The sequence below is a fragment of the Gymnoscopelus microlampas genome (assembly GCF_963454915.1).
Source record: "Gymnoscopelus microlampas genome assembly, chromosome: 7".
Lineage (NCBI taxonomy): Eukaryota > Metazoa > Chordata > Actinopteri > Myctophiformes > Myctophidae > Gymnoscopelus > Gymnoscopelus microlampas.
The window spans coordinates 14,689,225-14,715,202 of NC_139944.1; the positions used below are offsets into that span (position 1 = coordinate 14,689,225).

General features: G+C 39.7%; 1 protein-coding gene across 2 annotated transcripts in view; it reads right to left on the minus strand.

Moving 5' to 3' along the window:
* Nucleotides 1–24,390, minus strand: part of LOC311049240 (nuclear GTPase SLIP-GC-like) — a 29,747-nt gene extending 5,357 nt beyond the window's left edge. Inside the window, exons 1-15 of one of the 2 annotated variants that reach the window (XM_084062746.1) lie at nt 24,272–24,390; nt 23,203–23,454; nt 21,197–21,239; nt 20,694–20,778; nt 19,230–19,446; nt 18,906–19,124; nt 17,655–17,864; nt 17,287–17,462; nt 16,817–16,913; nt 16,530–16,623; nt 16,235–16,356; nt 15,322–15,489; nt 13,866–14,026; nt 13,638–13,752; nt 13,413–13,521 (exon numbers count right to left, since the gene is read on the minus strand). In XM_084062746.1, coding sequence (XP_083918872.1) covers nt 13,413–13,521; nt 13,638–13,752; nt 13,866–14,026; nt 15,322–15,489; nt 16,235–16,356; nt 16,530–16,623; nt 16,817–16,913; nt 17,287–17,462; nt 17,655–17,864; nt 18,906–19,124; nt 19,230–19,446; nt 20,694–20,778; nt 21,197–21,239; nt 23,203–23,430 — 2,044 coding nt within the window. In that variant the 5' untranslated portion in view covers nt 23,431–23,454; nt 24,272–24,390. Of the gene's footprint in view, nt 1–13,412; nt 13,522–13,637; nt 13,753–13,865; nt 14,027–15,321; nt 15,490–16,234; nt 16,357–16,529; nt 16,624–16,816; nt 16,914–17,286; nt 17,463–17,654; nt 17,865–18,905; nt 19,125–19,229; nt 19,447–20,693; nt 20,779–20,970; nt 21,024–21,196; nt 21,240–23,202; nt 23,455–24,271 lie in introns of those variants that run through there. The other variant, XM_084062747.1, reaches the window with a different exon arrangement.
* Nucleotides 24,391–25,978: the final 1,588 nt, after the last annotated feature.

Sequence of the window (25,978 nt, forward strand, 5' to 3'; positions counted from 1 at the left end):
CACATTACAGCTAGTGTCATCACCACTAGCTGTAATGTGATTGGCTGACTTTGCAAATTCAGGACTGTGATTGGCTAGCGAAACACATGACACATGTGCAGCCCTATGAATAGCAGTATGGACTTAAAAAAAACATTTTATGTTTTTTTTCATCGTCAGTGCCAAAAAAAACATTTTATGTTTTTTTTAAGTGAGTCATGTTGTGATGACCACACACCGCCCACTTCACACTGGGTGTGATTTTTTAAATGTTATGTAAATTATAGATAATAAAAATACATTTAAAAAGTAATTGAAAAAACAGGGCTCCTCACGCATTAGCAGGACAATATCATGTTTTAATTGAGTCTAACATGGCTAAAACAGAGTTACAATTGGTTTATATTATGACAAAATGAATATCAAATATCTATATTGAATCAAGCAACTTAAATATAAGTCTCTTAAAGTTGTTTATAATAGCCTTACAAACACATTCAGTCTCTTTAACTTACCTAACTTACCTATCATGACAGTGTTCAACCTTTATTATGCTGTGTTGTTACTTTATAATATAGTTTATTAAGCATTTATTAACGGTTAACTATGCACTTATTAACAGTTTAACTACGGGTTTTGCATCTACCAGGTCTTAAGCGGGAACAATGCCTTCTTAAGGTTTATAAATCCTTAATAGGCTCTGTGCATAACTGCGGTCCCAGATTTCTGGAAGATGGCATACCTATTTCCTGTTCCAGTTCATTTTCCCATAGCTTCTTTTGATTGGCTGATTTCATATTTGAATGATAGCAGTCGAGCCAATCATATGAAGCTATGGGGACAGGGACAGGAAATGGATATGACACTTCCAGGAAACCTTTTTTTCCATCTACTTGGTCTAAAGTGGGAACAACGTCTTATTAAGGTTAACCAATCCTTTATTAAAATATACATTTGCTGCCGTTGCAGAATTGCATATACATAGCATCACAAATAATCTAAAACTTGTTTGAACATTCATGCAGTCATGTAATTATGAGAAAAGGCTATCCTTTTATGTATAAGGAAACCTGGCCTTGGATCAATACTGTCATTTATTTGATTGATTATGACAATTGAGTATCTATGACCGCCTTCCTTGGACACTTCCCCAAATAGTGTTTGGAGTTCCGTGTTTAAGGCCTGTACATCTCCATAAATAATATAAAGTGCTTACCCGGTAAGCACTTTATATTATTATTAGGTTTCGAGAGCCTATCAGGCTTCGAACCCTATTACATCTGTAAGAATTCATGATCTTCCGCCGGTTTTGCCAGTTCTGGCCTAACCGCCTGGTCACTTCTTATGAAATTCGGCAATATGGTAGAGGGCTATGCCAAACGGCGAAAACCCGAAACTCACAACCATTGGCCAAAGGGTGGCGCTGTAGCACTCAATTGAAAATGCCAACTTTGAACAGGTACAGCTCATGCCCTGTTCGACCTACAGCCATGAAACTTCGATACACACATGCGTCTCCTCATGCCTAACAACTTTCACTGTTTGACTTTTGACCTCTGACCTTTAGATCTCCCACCATTTCGAATTCTATGAAAAGCAGTAAAAAGCAGTAAAAATGTCACTTCTCCTGGGATTTATGAGCAATCTGTACGAAACTGTATACACATGAACTTTGGACCAATGCCGACAGACGTAACTTAGCGGATTTTCCATAAGTGAAAACGTTAAGCTTTTATAAGCCAATGAAAATTGCAGCTTTTTTTAAATTATTCATCTGCCCCTAACACATACATGCAGACTCACATTTGTTTGACACTTTGCAATATTGTAGAGGGTCCTTCCAAGTATCACTGAAACCAATCTTACTCCAATTGGTCAAAGGGGGGCGCTATAGCAATTTTTTGAAAATGCAAACTTTAAACAGGCAAAAGTCATGCCTCGTTTGGCCGACAGCCGTTAAACCTGCTTACACATGTGCCTTGACTCATGAGGAACACATGTATCACTTTGACCAGTAAGCTCTGCCCTTAGATTGTCTGCAATTTTGAGCAGTTTGAAAAACATTTAAATCCAGGATTTCTGAGCAATTTGCATGAAACTGTGTCAAATACATGTTTGAGGCCCTTTTTCACAAGTTCAGGTGTGTTGGTTCAATAGCTTGATCGCTTAATCATCTGCCTTGAAACCATAGGGTAGCCGGTTCGAATCCCACCTCAGGTAGACTTAATTATAATTGCATTGCACACAACATGACTATATCAATGAATACATGTGCAATTGTTAAAGATGACGAGAAATGCATACTTGAAAGTAGTTATTTTCAATGTATGATGTACTTCATTCGCGCTTTTGTTTTGTTTTGTTGGATTCTCCCTTTTCACTGTCTAAGGCTGTGTATTGGATAGCTCCACCAGTAGAGTGTGAGTCTCATGTGCCGAAGGTCCCTGGTTCGAATCCCAGTTATTACAGTTCACATTTAAATTGCATTGTACAAAACATGACCCTGTTAATTCAGACAAGTGCAATGTTTAGACAATAACACGAAATGCTTTTGAGAGTAGTTTTTTTTTATGTATGACATACTTTCTTGTGAAAATAGCTGATCTACAATCTCACACTGGAAGAACCTATAGGACGGAAAAACCTATAGATATCAACAGACACCATCAGGGAGGCCATATCTTTAGCTCAATGAGAAGAGAGGCAGCCTGTGAATCCATAGGTCGCTGGTTCAATCCCTGTCCCCAACAATGTGTTAAAGTGATCATTATTTGGAATTCTTTATTTTACAAATAGTGTTTCTTGAGGTTAGGTCGTTTTACTGAGGTTAAGGTCAGTCAGGGTGGGTATAGAAAAGAGCTATCTTTAGGTTTCGAGAGCCTATCAGGCTTCGAACCCTATTACATCTCTACACTTTCATTAGGTTTCGAGAGCCTGTAAGGCTTCGAACCCTATTACATCTCTACACTTTCATTATTATTATTAGGTTTCGAGAGCCTGTAAGGCTTCGAACCCTATTACATTCCTTGGCTTTCATTAGGTTTCGAGAGCCTGTAAGGCTTCGAACCCTATTACATCTCTACACTTTCATTATTATTATTCTTCCGCCGGTTTTGCCAGTTCTGGCCTAACCGCGTGGTCACTTTTTATGAAATTCGGCAATATGGTAGAGGGCTATGCCAAACGGCGAAAACCCGAAACTCACAAACATTGGCCAAAGGGTGGCGCTGTAGCACTCAATTGAAATATGCCAACTTTGAACAGGTACAACTCATGCCCTGTTTGACCCACAGCCATGAAACTTCGATGCACACATGCGTCTCCTCATGCCTAACAACTTTCACACTCTGACTTTTGACCTCTGACCTTTAGATCTCCCACCATTTCGAATTCTATGAAAAGCAGTAAAAAGCAGTCAAAAAATCACTTCTCCTGGGATTTATGAGCAATCTGTACGAAACTGTATACACATGAACTTTGGACCAATGCCGACAAACGTAACTTAGCGGATTTTCCATAAGTGAAAACGTTAAGCTTTTATAAGCCAATGAAAATTGCAGCTTTTTTTAAATTATTCATCTGCCCCTAACACATACATGCAGACTCACATTTGTTTGACACTTTGCAATATTGTAGAGGGTCCTTCCAAGTATCACTGAAACCAATCTTACTCCAATTGGTCAAAGGGGGGCGCTATAGCAATTTTTTGAAAATGCAAACTTTAAACAGGCAAAAGTCATGCCTCGTTTGGCCGACAGCCGTTAAACCTGCTTACACATGTGCCTTGACTCATGAGGAACACATGTATCACTTTGACCAGTAAGCTCTGCCCTTAGATTGTCTGCAATTTTGAGCAGTTTGAAAAACATTTAAATCCAGGATTTCTGAGCAATTTGCATGAAACTGTGTCAAATACATGTTTGAGGCCCTTTTTCACAGGTTCAGGTGTGTTGGTTCAATAGCTTGATCGCTTAATCATCTGCCTTGAAACCATAGGGTAGCCAGTTCGAATCCCACCTCAGGTAGACTTAATTATAATTGCATTGCACACAACATGACTATACCAATGAATACATGTGCAATTGTTAAAGATGACGAGAAATGCATACTTGAAAGTAGTTCTTTTCAATGTATGACGTACTTCATTCGCGCTTTTGTTTTGTTTTGTTGGATTCTCCCTTTTCACTGTCTAAGGCTGTGTATTGGATAGCTCCACCAGTAGAGTGTGAGTCTCATGTGCCGAAGGTCCCTGGTTCGAATCCCACTTATTACAGTTCACATTTAAATTGCATTGTACAAAACATGACCCTGTTAATTCAGACAAGTGCAATGTTTAGACAATAACACGAAATGCTTTTGAGAGTAGTTTTTTTTTATGTATGACATACTTTCTTGTGAAAATAGCCGATCTACAATCTCACACCTTTTTAGATAGCAACGCGTTGTGAGCTTGTAGATCGACTATTTTCCACTAGTTTCCATTCCGAAATATATTGAGCAGTTTGAAAAACATTTAAACCAAGGATTTCTGAGCAATTTGCGTGAAAGTGTGTCATGTGTGTGAACTCCCTTTTCACTAGTACAGGTCTGTTGGCCCAATGGCTTAATCATCTGCCTTGAAACCACAGGGTTCCTGGTTCGAATCCCACGTCATGTAGAATTCATTATTAGGTTTCGAGAGCCATCAGGCTTCGAAAGCTATTACATCTCTACACTTTCACTATTATTATTATTCTTCCGCCGTTTTTGCCAGTTCTGGCCTAACCGCCTGGTCACTTCTTATGAAATTCGGCAATATGGTAGAGGGCTATGCCAAACGGCGAAAACCCGAAACTCACAACCATTGGCCAAAGGGTGGCGCTGTAGCACTCAATTGAAAATGCCAACTTTGAACAGGTACAGCTCATGCCCTGTTCGACCTACAGCCATGAAACTTCGATACACACATGCGTCTCCTCATGCCTAACAACTTTCACTGTTTGACTTTTGACCTCTGACCTTTAGATCTCCCACCATTTCGAATTCTATGAAAAGCAGTAAAAAGCAGTAAAAAGCCTACTCCTCCTGGGATTTATGAGCAATCTGTACGAAACTGTATACACATGAACTTTGGACCAATGCCGACAGACGTAACCAAGCGGATTTTCCATAAGTGAAAACGTTAAGCTTTTATAAGCCAATGAAAATTGCAGCTTTTTTTAAATTATTCATCTGCCCCTAACACATACATGCAGACTCACATTTGTTTGACACTTTGCAATATTGTAGAGGGTCCTTCCAAGTATCACTGAAACCAATCTTACTCCAATTGGTCAAAGGGGGGCGCTATAGCAATTTTTTGAAAATGCAAACTTTAAACAGGCAAAAGTCATGCCTCGTTTGGCCGACAGCCGTTAAACCTGCTTACACATGTGCCTTGACTCATGAGGAACACATGTATCACTTTGACCAGTAAGCTCTGCCCTTAGATTGTCTGCAATTTTGAGCAGTTTGAAAAACATTTAAATCCAGGATTTCTGAGCAATTTGCATGAAACTGTGTCAAATACATGTTTGAGGCCCTTTTTCACAGGTTCAGGTGTGTTGGTTCAATAGCTTGATCGCTTAATCATCTGCCTTGAAACCATAGGGTAGCCGGTTCGAATCCCACCTCAGGTAGACTTAATTATAATTGCATTGCACACAACATGACTATATCAATGAATACATGTGCAATTGTTAAAGATGACGAGAAATGAATACTTGAAAGTAGTTATTTTCAATGTATGACGTACTTCATTCGTGCTTTTGTTTTGTTTTGTTGGATTCTCCCTTTTCACTGTCTAAGGCTGTGTATTGGATAGCTCCACCAGTAGAGTGTGAGTCTCATGTGCCAAAGGTCCCTGGTTCGAATCCCACTTATTACAGTTCACATTTAAATTGCATTGTACAAAACATGACCCTGTTAATTCAGACATGTGCAATGTTTAGACAATAACACGAAATGCTTTTGAGAGTAGTTGTTTTTTATGTATGACATACTTTCTTGTGAAAATAGCCGATCTACAATCTCACACCTTTTTAGATAGCAACGCGTTGTGAGCTTGTAGATCGACTATTTTCCAGTAGTTTCCATTCCGAAATATATTGAGCAGTTTGAAAAACATTTAAACCAAGGATTTCTGAGCAATTTGCGTGAAAGTGTGTCATGTGTGTGAACTCCCTTTTCACTAGTACAGGTCTGTTGGCCCAATGGCTTAATCATCTGCCTTGATACCGCAGAGTCGCCGGTTCAAATCCCATGTCATGCAGACTTCAACTCAATTGCATTGCACACAACATGATTGTATCAATGAATAAACATGCAATTGATAAATGAAATGCTTATTGAGAGTAGTAGTTTCAATGTATGACGTACTTCATTCCCTCTTTTTTTTTGTTTTGTTGGATTCTCCTTTTTCACTGACTAAGGCTGTGCATTGAATAGCTTGATCAATACACTGTTAGTCTCATGTGCCAGAGGTCCATGGTTCAAACCCCACTCGTCACAGTTTACATTTAAATTGCATTGTACAAAACATGACCCTGTTAATTCAGACATGTGCATTTTTTAAACAATAACATGAAATGCTTTTGAGAGTACTTGTTTTTTATGTATGACATACTTTCTTGTGAAAATAGCTGATCTACAATCTCACACCGGAAGAACCTATAGGACGGAAAAACCTATAGATATCAACAGACACCATCAGGGAGGCCATATCTTTAGCTCAATGAGAAGAGAGGCAGCCTGTGAATCCATAGGTCGCTGGTTCGATCCCTGTCCCCAACAATGCGTTGAGGTGATCATCATTTGGAATTCCCCCTATTCCCATGGATTGGATCCACCCCTCTCACCTGCTCTCACTCATCACCAATCACACCTGCCACATGCACAGTACAATTTTTAGGTACTTTTACTTTACTACTCTACTCTACTACAATTACAGCAGATGACAGCTTTAGTTACTTGTTACTTTGCAGATGTAATTATTAATAAAACACCTACAGTAACCACATACAGCCGATCTACAATGTGACGCGTTATGAGCTTGTATGTATATAATAAGCAACCCATGCTGTATGATAACTTACCACATATGAAATCCAATTCTGTCTATCCAATGGCTCAGTCTGTACTGTGGCCATAGCTGAGTGGTTAGTGAGCCCACCTAGGGAGCCAGAGGCCCTGGTTGCCCCAGGTACGATTCCAGGCCAGGCCAGCAAATGTGTCGATGAAATGAAATTTGTCCCTGAGCAAGACTCTTAACCCGTAATTGCTCACAGGCCCTCATTGGAAACAAGACCGCAAGGACTTTCATGAACGGACCTGGAATTATCCTTATCCTTTACACTGTCTACCGGTCCCTGGTTCAAACCCCAATTTAACCGGTCCAAATATAATTTACTGAACAAAAATCATGACTTTGTTAATTAATGCATGTTCACTTCTTCTCTCTCGCTCTCTCTCTCTTACTGCCTCTCTCTCTCTCTTACTGCCTCTCTCTCTTTCTCTCTCTCTGTCTCTCTGTCTCTCTGTCTCTCTGTCTCTCTGTCTGTCTGTCTGCCTGCCAGTCTGCCACTCTGTCACTGTCTGTCTGTCTGCCAGTCTGCCAGTCTGCCACTCTGTCACAGTCTGCCAGTCTGCCACTCTGTCACTGTCTGTCTGTCTGCCAGTCTGCCACAGTCTGTCTGTCTGCCAGTCTGCCACAGTCTGTCACAGTCTGCCAGTGTGCCACTCTGTCACAGTCTGCCAGTCTGCCACTCTGTCACAGTCTGCCAGTCTGCCAGTCTGCCACTCTGTCACAGTCTGCCAGTCTGCCAGTCTGCCATTATTCTCGAAACCGCTCATTGCTGCTTGCAGCTATATTTATATATATTATTATTATTATTTAATATATTATTATTATATTACCCCTACAGTAACATGTTCATGTACAATTCACCAGTGAACTAGAAAGGAGAACTAAAGTCTATTGACTTTGCTTTATTGGCTGTTAGATTAGGTAAATCATATCAACACTATTTAATAAATGACTATATATAAAGTCACTCGTACACAGAAAGTTTATATATAATTGTCCCCTCCATATTCTTTGTCTCTTTTATAAATAATAACCGATGATGAATTGGTAAAAAAGCTCTGTGTCTGTGCAGCACAGTCTATTCACAGTGTCTATTGAAATGACAACGAACACAGCCATAAAAGGAAACGATGCGGAGCAGTTTGTACTGTAAGTGGGATGCAGAACTTAACCTAAATATCACCACTTTAGAAAAGTGTGTCATATGCTGAGGAAGAAATAATTAAATTGTCACCAAAAAGCTGAATAACTTCCAAACAAATTTTCACACAACTCCACAAAACAACTTTCCACTCTGATTAACCAAAAGTCCTTATAAGATGTTTTTTAACCTTATGTGTTAATAAGGCTATACATGTCTTAATAATAGCATTGTAAGTATATATTGTTAGATTATTAGACACTTTTGGAGTGATTTTAACGTCTACTCTGGCTTTCGTGTGCACCCCAGGTGCCAGTTTTTATGTTGCTTTATTCAGTATTTAGATATCTGATATTCATTTTATCAGACACGCCCCTTCCTATACAAATCCATTGTAACTTCAAACTCCATTTTAACCCTGTTAAATTCATTGAAAACACGTCCTTGGTTTTGGTGACTGATATTGTCCTAATGCGTGAGAGGGACATGTTTTCTCCATACTGTATATCTTTTTTTGGGGCGGTGTAACCGCCCCCTATAAGTGAGGTTTGGACACTGACCAATCCTGCACCGTGATTGGCCAATAGTCTACAACGCAGTCTACAACGCTAACCCTTCCGCAGTCAATGCAAATCTATACTTTAAAGTCAGCCAATCACATTACAGCTAGTGTCATCACCACTAGCTGTAATGTGATTGGCTGACTTTGCAAATTCAGGACTGTGATTGGCTAGCGAAACACATGACACATGTGCAGCCCTATGAATAGCAGTATGGACTTAAAAAAAACATTTTATGTTTTTTTTCATCGTCAGTGCCAAAAAAAACATTTTATGTTTTTTTTAAGTGAGTCATGTTGTGATGACCACACACCGCCCACTTCACACTGGGTGTGATTTTTTAAATGTTATGTAAATTATAGATAATAAAAATACATTTAAAAAGTAATTGAAAAAACAGGGCTCCTCACGCATTAGCAGGACAATATCATGTTTTAATTGAGTCTAACATGGCTAAAACAGAGTTACAATTGGTTTATATTATGACAAAATGAATATCAAATATCTATATTGAATCAAGCAACTTAAATATAAGTCTCTTAAAGTTGTTTATAATAGCCTTACAAACACATTCAGTCTCTTTAACTTACCTAACTTACCTATCATGACAGTGTTCAACCTTTATTATGCTGTGTTGTTACTTTATAATATAGTTTATTAAGCATTTATTAACGGTTAACTATGCACTTATTAACAGTTTAACTACGGGTTTTGCATCTACCAGGTCTTAAGCGGGAACAATGCCTTCTTAAGGTTTATAAATCCTTAATAGGCTCTGTGCATAACTGCGGTCCCAGATTTCTGGAAGATGGCATACCTATTTCCTGTTCCAGTTCATTTTCCCATAGCTTCTTTTGATTGGCTGATTTCATATTTGAATGATAGCAGTCGAGCCAATCATATGAAGCTATGGGGACAGGGACAGGAAATGGATATGACACTTCCAGGAAACCTTTTTTTCCATCTACTTGGTCTAAAGTGGGAACAACGTCTTATTAAGGTTAACCAATCCTTTATTAAAATATACATTTGCTGCCGTTGCAGAATTGCATATACATAGCATCACAAATAATCTAAAACTTGTTTGAACATTCATGCAGTCATGTAATTATGAGAAAAGGCTATCCTTTTATGTATAAGGAAACCTGGCCTTGGATCAATACTGTCATTTATTTGATTGATTATGACAATTGAGTATCTATGACCGCCTTCCTTGGACACTTCCCCAAATAGTGTTTGGAGTTCCGTGTTTAAGGCCTGTACATCTCCATAAATAATATAAAGTGCTTACCCGGTAAGCACTTTATATTATTATTATATATATTATTATTATTATTTAATATATTATTATTATATTACCCCTACAGTAACATGTTCATGTACAATTCACCAGTGAACTAGAAAGGAGAACTAAAGTCTATTGACTTTGCTTTATTGGCTGTTAGATTAGGTAAATCATATCAACACTATTTAATAAATGACTATATATAAAGTCACTCGTACACAGAAAGTTTATATATAATTGTCCCCTCCATATTCTTTGTCTCTTTTATAAATAATAACCGATGATGAATTGGTAAAAAAGCTCTGTGTCTGTGCAGCACAGTCTATTCACAGTGTCTATTGAAATGACAACGAACACAGCCATAAAAGGAAACGATAAGGAGGCCATAAAGGTATCCTTTAGCCTTAGATACACATAAACTTTCTGTGTAGGAGTGACTGTAATGTCTAGTCATTTAAGTGCTGATATGATTTACCTAATCTAACAGCCAATAAAGCAAAGTTAATAGACGTTAGTTCTCCTTTCTAGTTCACTGGTGAATTGTACATGAACATCTTTTCTGTTACTGTAGGGGTTGAAGGTATACAGTTAGTTAAAATCTCAATAACATTGCTCTGTTTTAGCATTGCCTGGGTTTAGTGTTAACCACTTTCAATGTGGTGTCCCTATTTTGGTCATGTCATTATAGGTATAACATTTTAAAAAATACAACAAGTTTTAATTTAAAAAGCAGTGCTTAATTGAATTGTTTGAGCCTATTTTGTACCTAGCTACAATCTTGCAATTATTTGGCAATCACTATGGTCATACATGTAACATACAGTACAGTTGGATTTTAAAACTATTTTGTTACATAATAAGAATCTACATTTACTGTAGCTATTTATACTTGTAAAATATGGTCTGAAGAATTAATAGAGAATTCTGGAAATTTGAGTCTGGACAAGTATGGAATTTTGAAATGGAAAATGTGTAGAAACACAGATTATAAGTGTCACTGACGGCCGGGATTTCTGACTAATAACATTAATAGTTGATGGGAATGGGACACTTTTTAAACATTTTAATATTTGGGCTTGCTGTAAGGTATTAAAGGACAACTTAGTTTTTTTACAACAAGTTTATTTTATTAGTTTGTAATGATAATAATTGAAAGATGAGTCTTAAAAAAAATCATGTTTAGCTTTGTATCGTTACAGTGATTTTAGTGATATTTAACTGGGGGGCGGGGGCATTCTGTCCATTGGTAAATAGTCCGATTTCCGTGAAACTTGTAGCACATCCCTACTAGGCCGAGGAAGAAATACCACCCTACATTTTTCAAATCAGCCTCATGGTGGCGCTGTAACAGGCAGAGACTATTTACCAATGGAATGCCCCCGCCCCCCAGTTAAAAATCACTAAAATCACTATAACGATAGAAAGCAATACATGATTTTTTTTAACACTCAGCTTTTAATTATTATAGTTACAAACTAATAAAATAACCCTTGTTGTAGAAAAACAAAGTTGTACTTTACTTGTGAAAAGTCTCAAGTCAAGAGGGCTCAAGTCAAGTCACAAGTCATTGGCGTTCAAGTCCCAAATCAAGTCCAAGTCTATTTTGTCCCCACCTCACTGTCTGTCAGTCCTTGTCCCTTGTATGACCATGTAAGGAGATTCCTGATGTCATCAGTATATGCCCATATATGGGCATGCCCCCTTTTGTGCCCATATGGAGCAGACTTGTGGTTTGTTTGGTTATAATGTCATAGTGACGTGGCTGTGGTTTGTTTATGTTGTCATAGTGACGTGGTTTGTTTATGGCTGAGTCAGAATGACGTCAGAGCTCCGTCCGCTGGCCCTCCCTCCCATTAGACAATTTTAATATTGGATATTATAATTAGGGATGGAGCTCGTTAATTTTTATTGATAATGGGCACCTTATCGAGCCTGCTTATCGAACCGAGCTTTTATCGAGCCCACTATCGATCTTTTTCTATTATTAAGAAAAAAGGCGTGAGGCGAAAAATTCTGAACAGAACCGGTATCTTTTTTTATTGGCCAGTTGTGACAGTGAGTTTGTGGCTGACCACTATCTAAAATTAAGTGAAGATGACAAAAGTAAAAAATATTTTTGCCTATCATTAAAACAACCATTCATATAATGTGCAATAAGTGTTAAATGACTTTATGAATAGTACTGTAATAATTACTATTACATCTCCATGCCTCTTCAACTTGTTATAAACAAAAAATGCATAGTTATTTTTTCTATTGTTTTTTCTTTGTTTTAACCAAAATATATCACTTGCACTACATTTTGCTAGGGCCTTCAAATACAGTACTTTTCTAACAGACAGAAGGCAAGTGACCTTTTTACTTTTGGAAAATAATATTGAAGAAACGGTTAATGTGTGTACTGTCACTTTAAAAGCGCAATGTATACTTCATCATACGACGGTGTCACGCACCAAACATGGCCGATCTCGAGGCTCACACTGCGTCTGTTCGCACCACGTTGTGAGCTTGTAGATCTGCCATTTTCGGCAACGATAGACTGAGGGACTGAGGGACGGACAGCGCTGTTTGGCACAACTTGCAGCTATCAATACACTTTTAGACCAACATGTTTGTGCCAGCGTGGGTGATTAGATTTATTTCTTGATCGCCTCTTGTTTTGATAGTTGAGACATGACGTCATGGGCCGCTACACTCGATAACAGGCTCGACAAGGCTAAAACTTATCGAAAACCGGGTCTCGATAAATTCATGCCCGGGTATATAATGGACCCGGTTTTCGAGCTCCATCCCTAATTATAATACATCGTTATCACATGCCGCTACTTATATTAGCGAAGCGGCACAATCGTGATGTAAAGACGGGTCTGGTTAGCCAAAAAGGGATGTCGGTGCCCACATAACAAACACATTGGCGCAAAGTTTGAGGTCGTTCGGTTGGACGGTGCCCGAGGTATGCCCGGGACACACAGACAGACTGACTTTTGGGGTGACACCCCGAGTAGAACTAGGGCAGCCCCCCTCCTTCAGGGGATCAAACAGGTGACACCAACAGCACATTATGGCAGGGCCATCTGTGATGCTGAGGGAAGATACAGTAGTGCTGAGGGAACATAGGGTTGAGGGAACGAACATAGGGCTGAGGGAACACAGGGTTGAGGGAAAATAAGCCTGAGGGAACATAGGGTCTAAATTGATATGGGGGAACATAGGGCTGAGGGAATATAGGGCTGAGGGAACATGGGGCCTAATTCGGATGATTTTTTTTTGTTAGGGATTGAGGGAACATAGGGTTGAGGGAACATAGGCCTGAGTGAACATAGGCATGACCCCATTGTTACTCACTGTCATAACATGGCTGCATGGATTCCTGGATTGACTTTGTTAGACTGGAGTAGATATTTTTCTTTTTTTCACGGATGACATTGGCAAGTTTTTTCTTTAAATTCTCCTCCTGTTAAAAGGAACTTAAAAAGTAACTGAACATGCAGAGAAGAAAATAAAGTATAAGCATTAAATAATGTGCCTATAGAACAATTATTGTCATGGTAAAAAAGTAACATGGTATACCTCTGTCTTTAGAAATGTCATTTGCAATGCAACCCCTTCTTGCTTGTCACTGGTGTCTGTATCAAGTGTGAATTTATCGATGGCCTCTTTGATAGGTCCAGGTCTTCCTTCATTCCTGAAATACATGATCTGCATTGAGTTAAAGAAGCCCTTTTTTACACATGCCCTCCCTCTCCACAATAAAGCTGGAAGAAATGATTTTAATGCCTACTAACAGTAGGTACTCACGGGAAGGTCTTGCTGAACTCTTGATCAATGGTTTCTCTCAAGTGTTTGGATAATCTCTCATTGAGATTCACTTCAGTCTTTCTTTTGTTTTTTTGTTTTTTGTAAATGCCATTGTTCTGAACTAAAGACTTCAACATTGAATACTTTACAGTTTTTCCTTTCTGAAATAATTGAGAAGATTGCATTTACAAGACAGTCATATTTTGGTACAGATAATTATTTACATAATATGGCTCTTATCAACTACAACAACCAAGTGAACCATGACGTACTGTATGACGTATTTCACAGGTTCCGGCTTTGCTTCCTTACATTACGGCTGGGTTTCACATAAGATTCTTAGAACCTAATTTGGGCCCTGCTCTTTTTTATTAGTTCTATTTTAAAGGTAGGGTAAGTGAAATTATTTTGTTAAAATAAGTGTTAATTGGCTCTACATTCTAAAATTACTCATAGAGTGTTTGTTCAGTAACAGGGGTGTCACTCCAGCTCTTTAGTAAACAGGAAAAAAAATCAGCGCAGGATACCAATTTTATCCAATCAGGAGAGAGAACTCACACAGGATAATAGGATAAACAAGTGAAATGACACAAAGAAATGATGTTACTGAACAAACACTCAAAGTTTCAGGTTATGGAAGGATCTGGATTGAAAAGAGACAAAACACTTTAGGGCGGTTTCACACTATGGTCCCGGGTGCGCACCCTGGACCACTTGGCTGATGTTGTGGTACTGTGAACGTAGCGAACCGTTCCCCGTAACGCATCACCGTTCCGTACCCGAAACCACCTTGGGAGGTAGTCTCGGGTCCGATTGCTGCGGAGTCGGGAACGGAACGCGGCAGTGTGAATCCATCCGTACCAAGAGAAGGAAGTGGACTGCTAATCATATATCATTTATATATTTTTTATAATGACGCATTATTTTAGCTGGGTTATACCTTCTCATAGTTATACTTGAATGTTGACAAGAAATAATAATCCCGCTAGTGTTTGAGTAGCGCGAGCCGTGAAAAATAATAAACAAAAAACACATGTGTGGCGAACGTATTTATAAGGATAAATACACCAAGGATTAGTCCGTGACGTCACTGCTAAATTGCCAAGGATGCGTCCGTGACGCCAATATCATATTAACAGACGACAGTTCATTTCGAGGTTTCAAAGACCAGTGCACACACTGCTTTGGTTGTGTATTGTTGATCTGTTGTTATTATAACTCGACAACGTCAGGAACACAGTCAAACTTTATTATTCACTCTAGAATGACTTTTCTTCTGTGAATGACATTCTCTCTCCCAAAGCACCATAGTCCACAGCGCCCCCATGAGGCACCTATTTACCATTACTGTTAAATGAAATGGTCTCGAGTCTTGGCCAGTGTGAATGCTGGCCAACCAAGCGTGCTCGGGAACGCTTCGATTCAAACGGACCCAGTGTGAAGCGCCCTTACTCACCGTGACACCCTTTAAGATGCTCTCACATGATTCTAGTGACAGTCGAACCCCTTCATCAAGGCATCTTTTAAAAGCCTCTTTACACTTCATCATGGTTTGATCGACATCATCAATCCAATCCTGAAGTCTCGTTTCCAGGTCTTTGCACACGTCTACTTTGAGGGAACCCTAAAATAAAAATGTGCCACTCAGAACAAATAACCAAATGTGCAGTACAGTATCACCTACAGTACTCTGTGTGTGTGTGTGCGTTTGCGTGCGTGCGTGTGTGTGTGTGTGTGTGTGTGTGTGTGTGTGTGTGTGTGTGTGTGTGTGTGTGTGTGTGTGTGTGTGTGTGTGTGTGTGTGTGTGTGTGTGTGTGTGTGTGTGTGTGTGTGTGTGTGTGTGTGTGTGTGTGTGTGTGTGTGTGTGTGTGTGTGAGTGCGTGCTTGCTTGCTTGTATTACTTGAGGGCCAAATGTCCCCAAAAGTATAGCGGCATTTGAGAAAGAGATAGTGTGAAGACAATTTTCCTGGTCCTCACAAGAAATGGTTTTATGCTTAAAACATATTTATGGAGTTAGGGTTAGGATTGGACATGGGGTTAGAATTATCCCTGATTCATAGTTGCATGCAGGTGTTGCACACACACTGACGTTGTGAGCTTGTAAATCTGCTTTTTTGGCTTTGTTGTTAAAAAAATGGCAAAAGATTAAATAAAAATGGCATTCAAAATATCGCCATCCTAAAATGTTGATGTCCGCACAAGTATAGTACAGTAATACAAACGTGTGTGAGTGTGTGCATGTGTACGTGCATGTGTACGTGAGTGTGTGCGTGGACGCCTGCGTGCGTGCGTACGTGCGTGCGCACTTGAGTACCCATGTGCGTGCGTACATGCGTGTGGGCGTGCATGAGTGTTTACATGTTCGTACCGTTTCTGGTGTATTCGCTGCTTTCATCAGAGAAAGTATTCCATAGGCTCCAGAGACATAATAGTTGGTCTTTGATTGATGGTTATTGAGATCTTTCACAAATTGCTGAAGTTGGGGTATTTCTTGAAAATGATTTGTGAAATGATTTGTATTTACACGTATTTTGCAGTCAAATCTAAAGTACAAAATGTGTGTTTAGCTTAAATTGAAAATACATTATTTTCAATCTGATACAAACTGCAGATCCGGTGAATCCATACTACACATATTTGTAAAGCATAAAGTCCTGTCTTACCAGTGTCATCTTCTTGCAGATACTTTAACCTGTTGAACTCTTTGGAGGAAACTGTGAACACTTGGAAAAAGCCACTGTCACCACTGAAATGTTTCTGAAAAGGAATTAAATTGTAATAAAAAAATACAATTTGACATAAATGTGTTTTGTGTGTGTGTGTGTGTGTGTGTGTGTGGGGGGGGGGGGGGTGGGGGGACATACCAATTCCTTTCCAGAAATTGTCATTTCACCCATTCGACTATGTTTCTCGCCAAAATGCCTGCCCGAAAAAAGGCTTTAAAACATACCTCGATGACCCCCTTTTCTTTGTCGAATTTCTTTCGCACTTGTTCCTTGACTCTTTTGTTTTTTTGCAAAACATAATCACGTGTCTCCTCTTTTGACCTGGAAGAAAATGTACAATCCTACTGTATTGTGTTATAATTCATTTTCATCTAGAACCGTTACTGAAAACACATTAAAAACAACTCCACCCAAGGCGCCCGCTGGCCTAGCGGTCCAAGCGCATACCACATACGCTGGTAATCCAGATTAACACACTCGATCCCGACAACCTTTGCTTTGTGTCACCCCCCATCTCTCTCCCTGTTTCCTGTTAGCCTACTTTCCAGAATCATTAGCTTCCCACTCCAACAATGGGATCAAAACGTCTATCATGAGGGAAATCTGCTGCAGCATCATAAGAAACTTTAACAATGAATCAGCTATCTGTGTTATCAACTAAAAATGTTTGTCATGTTCTGTCATAACATCTTACTTCTTGTATTTGTCATCAATAACATCAGATTTGGTGCAGATGAAACTGATGCTTCGACACTCTCCACCATTTCCAATGAGACTGATGGTCTGGTTTAAGATCTCCCATGGCTCCTTCTCTGAATCTGCTCGAATTGTGTCACTCACAATCCACACAGCAGAACAATCTCCAACAAACTTGAAGAAAGTAATTGAATGCTTTTACACAGATATACAGTAGATATATCTAAATTGAATACATTATCATCATAATATAATGTTATGGCTTCTTGAATACTGTAGAAAAGCGCAAGTGTAAAGTGTAACCTCTACAATTGAATTTAAAAGGTCTCAGAAGTTGTTGTTTTTTAGCTACTGTAATTAACTTACCTTTTTCCACATTTCATCTCTGCTCTTGTTACAGTCTCCAGTTCCAGGAAGATCTATAAGTGCAACATGCTGAAGAAGTTTGCTGGCATTTGGTATTTTAATGGTAACACACTTCACTAGTGGCCAATACCGTGTTGCTGTGTTCGATCCGGTCTCTTCCTCATTGTCTCGTCTTGTATACTTTGCAATTTTGTCAGAGAGCTCTGAGGACTGGAACATACATTCAGGTGAATTAACTCTTATTTTTATTTTCTAACTTTTAACAATGAACAAATGCAGAGTATTTACCTACTGTATAACATAACACTAATTCATAGCTAATCTTCCACAGTAGTATTGAGATTAGACATCAAGGGCCAGTAGGTATGTTATAATCGGATACAATGCAATGATATTTGCCCGCTGTGTTGCCTCCCACCAGACGCGTCGCTAGGTCTCTACTAGGTCGGGGGCTTAGCCCCGCAGGCAACGGGCACATGCACGCGCGCGTGCCCCTCCTCCCGCGCGCGCGCGTTTTTTTACCGCGGATTTCGCGGATTAGGGTGCTTTCCCCCCCGTTTTGGGTTACTTTATTTCGGTTTTAGGGTTAGGGGTAGGGTTAGATTAGGGTGATACATATATAATTTAAAAAAAAAAAAAAACTTTTAATTTTTTAATTTTTTAATTTTTTTTATTGGTGGCTTTGGACAAAACATTGGTGGCTATAGCCACCGAAGCCCACCCCTAACGACGCCACTGCCTCCCGCCCAATGAGCTATAGAGTCGATACTGGATGGTTACCTTTTTGAGAGGCCTAGGTGAATGTTTCTTTAGATCATTGCTCAACCTGCACATAGACCTTAACCCTTAACTGCCACTTGTACTTTCCACTGAGCCTAAAAGCGAGAACCGAAACTAAACACACCCTTGGTTACCAAGAACACATGTATCTTATCTGAACATACATACTGTATGCCTGTTTAGCGAGAATTCATGTATGTACCATCCAATGTGACACTTAAATTTGTGAACACATGCATCTGTAACCTGTGTGACTTCCAAGAATAAATCACAGTAGACTTAAACTTGAACACTGTAGTCCTGTCTGGGCTCAGACTCGTCTGTTCTCCGGTGCAACTCTATATTGCTGCTAACTGACTTCAACCGGGGTCTTTTTCTCTCTCCCACACACATCATCATTCTTCAGCCTGAGTGACAGATAGTGGAGCTTATCCTGAGAAATATCACATCATAAACGTTGTCTTAACTTACTGTTTTACATTTCAGTATCTTCTTTTGGGACTGGTGAAATTCTGGAATCTCTCTAAAATTCTTGTTGTCCATGAAGTCTGCAACAACTCCAAAGTTCTTAGCATCTTCTCCATACAGTGCTGAGATCTTTTCCTTAATATCATCATCGTCAGAATCACCTTCCTCATTTTTCTCGGAATCAGGATTCTTCAAAAAATCCCACAACTCATCTTCCCATTCCTAAACAATTTAATAAAATCTCATTAAGAGTACATGATAACATCACTTTTGCATAATTTCGTGTTCCACTTAGCTTTACGTATAGTAAGAACATGTTAATTTTACCTTTGCTGGGATGAACTCGATCTCTGCTATATATTTGGAGTCTATCATATTTGCCTGCACTTGAATCATGACTGAGGTACAAGCACTGAGATCTCCAGAAGGCAAGAGATCCTCCTCCCCAATAATGGCATTTATTAAGGAGCTTTTCCCAGCTCCTGTTCTACCAAAGACACCCACCAGCTCCATTTTGCTCTTTTCTAAATCACAAATCTTTCCCCTGTTGTGATAAAACAACAACAACAACAACAACAACAACAACAACAACAACAACAACAACAACAACAACAACAACAACAACAACAACAACAACAACAACAACAACAACAACAACAACAACAACAACAACAACAACTTTAAAACATGGTTACGTGTGTGTGTGGGTATAATAGCAATAGATCCTTCTATTAAAATTGCCTTGTGAGTGGACAGCGGACAGTAGACAGTTGTCATCACAATTAAACATCACAAATACATCAAAAATCACACCCAGTGTGAAGTGGGCGGTGTGTGGTCATCACAACATGACTCACTTAAAAAAAACATAACTGTGTTTTTTTTAAGTCCATACTGCTATTCATAGGGCTGCACATGTGTCATGTGTTTCGCTAGCCAATCACAGTCCTGAATTTGCAAAGTCAGCCAATCACATTACAGCTAGTGGTGATGACACTAGCTGTAATGTGATTGGCTGACTTTGCAAAAGTATAGATTTGCATTGACTGTGGAAGGGTTAGCGTTGTAGACTGCGTTGTAGACTATTGGCCAATCACGGTGCAGGATTGGTCAGTGTCCAAACCTCACTTATAGGGGGCGGTTACACCGCCCCAAAAATACATCACGAACACAGTGGACAGTGGACGGTGGGCATCACAAACGTAACATGCCCATAAATGGAGACTATTCTGATTTGCAGGCAGTTTTATAAACCTGGTATAACGGGTACAGTGATAATGTCACACTCTGACTGTGATATCACAAGCTTAGCTCACAGAGGTTACCATGTATGGAGATTATTTTGGTATGGGGACAGTTTGGCGTGCGTTATCGCAGAGAACCCAAGGGAGTATAGGACTGGGAAGTTGAAGGCAATGTGAATCACGTCCCACTGCCTTTCCTCCGTCAATCATTTGACCTTGTGAGCTTGTACACTAGATCTGCTATTTTAAAAATACTCGAATCATAAAATAGGGTTAACGATTTGAACCCCAGCACCACTATTATTGGCGGAACATTTGCCAAAAATAGCAGATCTTCAAGCGCACAATTGGCCCCTTTTCCACCAAAAGAACTTTGATTCTAAAACTAGTACATTCATACAATTTTAACATAGGCTACTTGACAAGTAAAATAGCAAAGAACAACATGGGTACTATATTTAATAATAATAATTGTTAGTATAAGAATAAAGTTGGACACTGGACTTTTGTTTAACAAAATGTCATTTTAGTTGGAGGCTATACTCACTTTAGAAATTTGTTGAGCTCTGTCTCCTGACTGATTTTATCATGAACATGTTTCATGATATATTTCACCTTAGAAGATTCAGCTTCTGTAAGAGATGAAAATGATAAATTCAACTTGAACCAGCAATACATGGGATAGCTAAAGAGCTATTTTATACAGTAGAAACAGACTGAATTTGAAAGACTGATTGCATTATATTGTTTAATGTACAATGCCATTATAACATTTTATTATTGGATGTTGAGGAAAAGCTGTTAATGCATCTGTGCAGGTATACCATCAATTGTTGCATTGCCATGGTGTTGTTTATAACTTAGCTGCATTGCATTCTGCTCACCTGAAAATGGACGCATTTAAACAGAAAGTATAGCCAATCTCAAAAAGCCATCAAACATGACAATTAATAACATACACAATGGTCATTTTAATCTGTAGCAGGAATATCCTTTAATCAATACTGTATTGTTTTAATTATATATAGAAATTGTAATGGGGGTCTTTACCTTGCATCGGTTCCATATCAATATTACTGGTAGAGGCCCCAATCTGAAGGTTAATACACTTGTTAAGTGAGCATTTCATGAATGCATGGTTCTAGGCCAAAATTGAAAGAGACCTGGTATAGCGCCACCATGAGACCGATTTGAAAAGTTTGCGGTGGAAGAATTTGACACATTAAAGTATAATGAGAAGGTTGTATTTATTTTTGAATGAATGAATTTCGGGTGAAAAATACGGACCAGCATGCAAGCTACTTTATGATTATTTTAATTGTGGAGAGACTTCCTGCATGCTTCCATGTGTACCTGTGATTCATTAACACATTTATCACTGTTCACCTAGTCTCGCGTGGCCAGACTGTTGCCTCCCACAATTTACAAATGTTTCCGGCATACAGTCTGGGACTCGGAAGCTCTGATAATGCGTAAGGGGAAAGCGGATGCCCCTCCCCTACCCACTTCCGTTTTAGCATTGTGCAGTGGCGCAAAGGAGTCCGACTGGAATCAACGAATCTCATAAATATCGTTTATCGTCTACTAGTGTCTTCTTTCACAGTTTTTTTCGGCGTTAATTCCATGATGCCTTTCTCAGTTTTCTGTGATAAACAATCCTCGCACAAATAACATGAATCTACCGCTCCTATGACTATGCTTCCGCCTCGGTTCTGTTTCCACTGGGACTACAGGTCCGCGGGCACCGCGTCGTGATTGGTCGAATGTCTTTCCAGTCTGAACAACTTCCGTTACGCAGCTTACGGGAAGTGGAGTTCCAGACTCTGTATAGCATTCAGAGATTGTGGAATAGTTGTCTGGTGACGCGAGACTACTGTTCACCTGACCTTTGTAATGGTTTATGCCATAAACCATTACAAAGGTCAGGTGAACAGTGATAAATGTATGGCATTCCACTTCCCTCTCGTTCAAACTCACTCCCCTCCCTACCTTCCAATGTTGCAATCCTTTGTTTTTTTGTTGTCTTTTGTTAATTGTGGTTTAGTTTACTGAAGCATAACATAGCCTATAGTTTTGTATACAAAATGGTCAGGAATAATATGAAAATTGGAAAATAGATTTCTGTCAACTTAAGGTGCGTTCACACAGGAGGCGAAGATATGTTTACGTTGCTTAATCATTCACATGATTTTGGTTGCGTGTTCAATGCGTGTACGCCTATTCTTGAATTCTGTCAATCACTGTACAAATACTATTTCAGTCAGACAACTCTTACATTGAATTTAGAATATATTTCTATAGAACATAATTGAGCATAGATATATGAAGTTTTGGCGTTAGGGCTCTGTCTATATTCATTCCCTGTAAGTATGGACATTTTAAGTTCTATTTGCCAAATAGAATTACAGGGAATGAATTAAAAACAGAGCCTACAGGTTGATGCCGGGGAGGCGGTGGGTTAGCAAACTTCATGGGCAGCAGCAGACAGCGAAGCAAGGCAGCAGACAGCAGAGGAGACGGCAGAGAGGCAGCCAGCAACAGCAGCACAGCCAGGAGAGAAGCCAGAATGTTTGTTTATCTATTAGGACAGGTCCAGAATAGGTACACTAGGGTTCATGTGGCTAAAAAACAGGCCTTGTTGACAAGCAAGGCCACATTGCGACACGTTGAGAGCTTGTAGATCTGCTATTTTTGCCGAATGTTCACCAGTTTCATTGAATGTTCACCTAATGTATGATGAGGATGTGATTAAAAAACAGGCCTTGCAGAAAAGGTCTGAGTGTGTACTGTGGTCTGTCATCACTTGTCGTTATTGTGTGTTATTGTATGTACTGTTGTCTGATACATAGAGTGCCATGGAAAGGAATTTCCCCTTGGGAACAATAAAGTCTAAGTTCAATACTTTGTAAAATGGGTAACATCAGTTGAAGTTGCAGTTACACATTGCTATCTGCAAGATTTTACATAGGGGAATGGGGGTAGGGTGTGCATGTGTGGCATGTACATGCAGGTGCCAAACCAAAACCTTTTTTTCTCCCCCATAAAAGTTACTCTACCTGTTGGTGGGTTTTTTTTAATTTGCCACTGAGATCAATGTCAGCATGATGAGTTTTGATGTGTCCTAGCATATTTGTAGTGCTGCCTGATGCCGACCGAGGAATTATTTTGTGACACATCTTACAAATTGTTTGTGTTTTGTCACCCCTTATCGGAAAACCAAAATATTTCCACACTGGTGATGTGGCTTTGAATGGGGGATCTGCAATCTCAGGATTACTGGCCATCTTGAAGTTTTAAAAAGGCTGAAACTGCAAAACAAACACAGCAGTCATAATCTTAAAGGACCATTTTCAACCTATCTTCATATAATTGGTCCTCATTAATGCTCAATATAACATGGTACCATTTTTGTGTCTCAGAGGAGGGCTGTGTAGACCGTTAGAAGCCTACCAGTGACATTATCGATAGGCAGATTTGGACATTTCAGACTAGATTTCAAAGTTTTTATTTAGTTTTTTATTAATGCAAGAACAATGGCTTCTATTATAGCATGCTAACTTTTCAGGAAGGGAAAGTCTGGAGTTTCAATTAGCTTGGAATCGTCATTGATGATGTCACTGGTAGGCTGGTTTTCGAACTGTCCACACCCCACTAATGAGATGCAGAGTGAGTAGATTTAAATTGTACCATATTATAATGAGTATTGGGGGTTGGCGAAAGGGCCTTTCTGTGCGGAGTTTGCATGTTCTCCCCGTGTCCCCTACCCTCACAAAAAACATGCAAAAATCCTGGTCTCTATACTGCCTCCCCCTGGCACTCCATCAGCGCCTGATGGAGTGGAAAGGAACTAGTTGGAATAACGTGTTTCTTCCACGCGCTACGTCCTACCGGGGATATTATTGTATAGTTAGAACCAATTACATGAAGATTGAGGTTGGAAATGGGTGAAGTGCTCCTTTAAACATAAATGTCTTCCAATACAAAATAACGCAGTACAATAAAAGATAGAAACCGTGATCACCTGTTACCTTTGCATCCAATTCATGAATAAAATTGAGAAAACTAGATTAGAAATGTCAACATACCTCTACATATGTCAACAAAAATGAAATATAAAATAAGTACCTGTACACACAATGCTCTCGAAAAGGACAAGATATTTGCCGGTAACATCGACGACTTCTGATGTGAGTGCCTGTACATTGACTGGTACTACTGAACTTCGAGCTTGCTGCTTGGCATAAAACACTGAATGGAGTGAGCAGTCAGGATGGTGTCATTGCTACTGTAGCAGTGCAGGCACTGTACAGCCCATCCTCCAGCCTGTTTTCAGGAACTCGTTTGACAGAATCGGCACTGTTTTGTGTCTGTTTGCTGTCTGCCGCCATCTTCTGGCGGAACTGAAAACAACGTGTGCGCTTGCAGAGAGCAGATCATAGAAGCCTCACTATTCCAGCCCACAATGGTGCCAGCGTGTCTGAGGAGGATATGGGTCAGTAAAGTAGCCTATAAGTTCATTTGTATAGCATATTTATATGAGATACGATTAAATCAAGATAAAATTAAACGGACAATTCAAGAAATGTTTTTTTCTTTTCTTCTGATGGCATGACCAGTTCCTGTCTGACGCCTGGCAGTGGTTCGGGGGTGAACTGTCTGACTGGCCCATTGGGAAGACAAGTATTATACAGCAACATTGGGTCAGACTCTATTCGTAGTCTCATAAAACAACATAATTTCAGCCTGCTGCCTCATCGGTGCAGAACAGCCTGGTCTCGACTACACAACACGTAAATAAATTACCACACAACGAAAACGTGCATATTGCATACCGTAGAATGTAGATGAAGTTAATTAGGCCATGAAATACTAGGCTGGCTAACATATTTACTACTTAGATTTGTGCTCAGCCTTTATCAGGGGGGGCTTATAAAACCCTGCTAGCGTCCGCCCCCCCGCCCCCCCCCGCCCATCATTGTGCTCTGAGCAGATACACATGGGCACGCATGTGACTTGAGGACGCGCTCAGGTGACTCGTTTAGGTGCCGGAGAAAATTCCAATTTAGGCTCATCTTATTGCCTTAAACGGTCTAATGCTATGGTGCCTAATTGTAGTTATGTTTTTGCTATTTGGGTTATGCGCTGTGCACAGACAGTATATCATGGATGGAAAGTGATTGTTGGTACCTGCAACAGCTCCAACACGCACACACATGCGCACGCAACCAATGTCCTGCTTCCATGTGTTGTTGTGGTTTGGTAGAAGTGAACAAAGCGCATCCAGTTACAGTATATTGCTTGGCAACGTGTCGTCACCACGGGGGGTGGGGGGGGGGCGTGGCATAGTAGCTGCAGACATATTGGTGGAGTAAAGAGTCAATGTTAAGTCAAGCTGTTTATGACCCACCAAGATGTCCACCGCTACCAAATGACACTTGTTGACGCCCCCTTCAGGATTTTTTGCACTTGGGACTATACGTGCTCCTGCATCCCATAGCCTGGGAGAGCGTAACCTGGACAACAGACACCGTGGCCGCTAGCACTGTTGTACATCCCAATCAGTGTTACAAGGTCTGCTTATTATAAGCGATGTTGGCCATGTTTTTCTGTGAAGTTGCTTGTAAATAATGGCAGTTGCGTGTTGCTGTGGTGAGCTTGTAGATCGGCTTTTTTAAAGCTATATGTTAGAGTAGGTTTTTTCCTTATCAACCATTTATATAGATACTTTTGCATGGCAGAACATCACATCAGTATGTATATAAGTACCGGTAACTTTCAAAGGCGACAAAGAAAAACCAGACTCAGGACACAGGCAGCCATTGGATGTAGTGA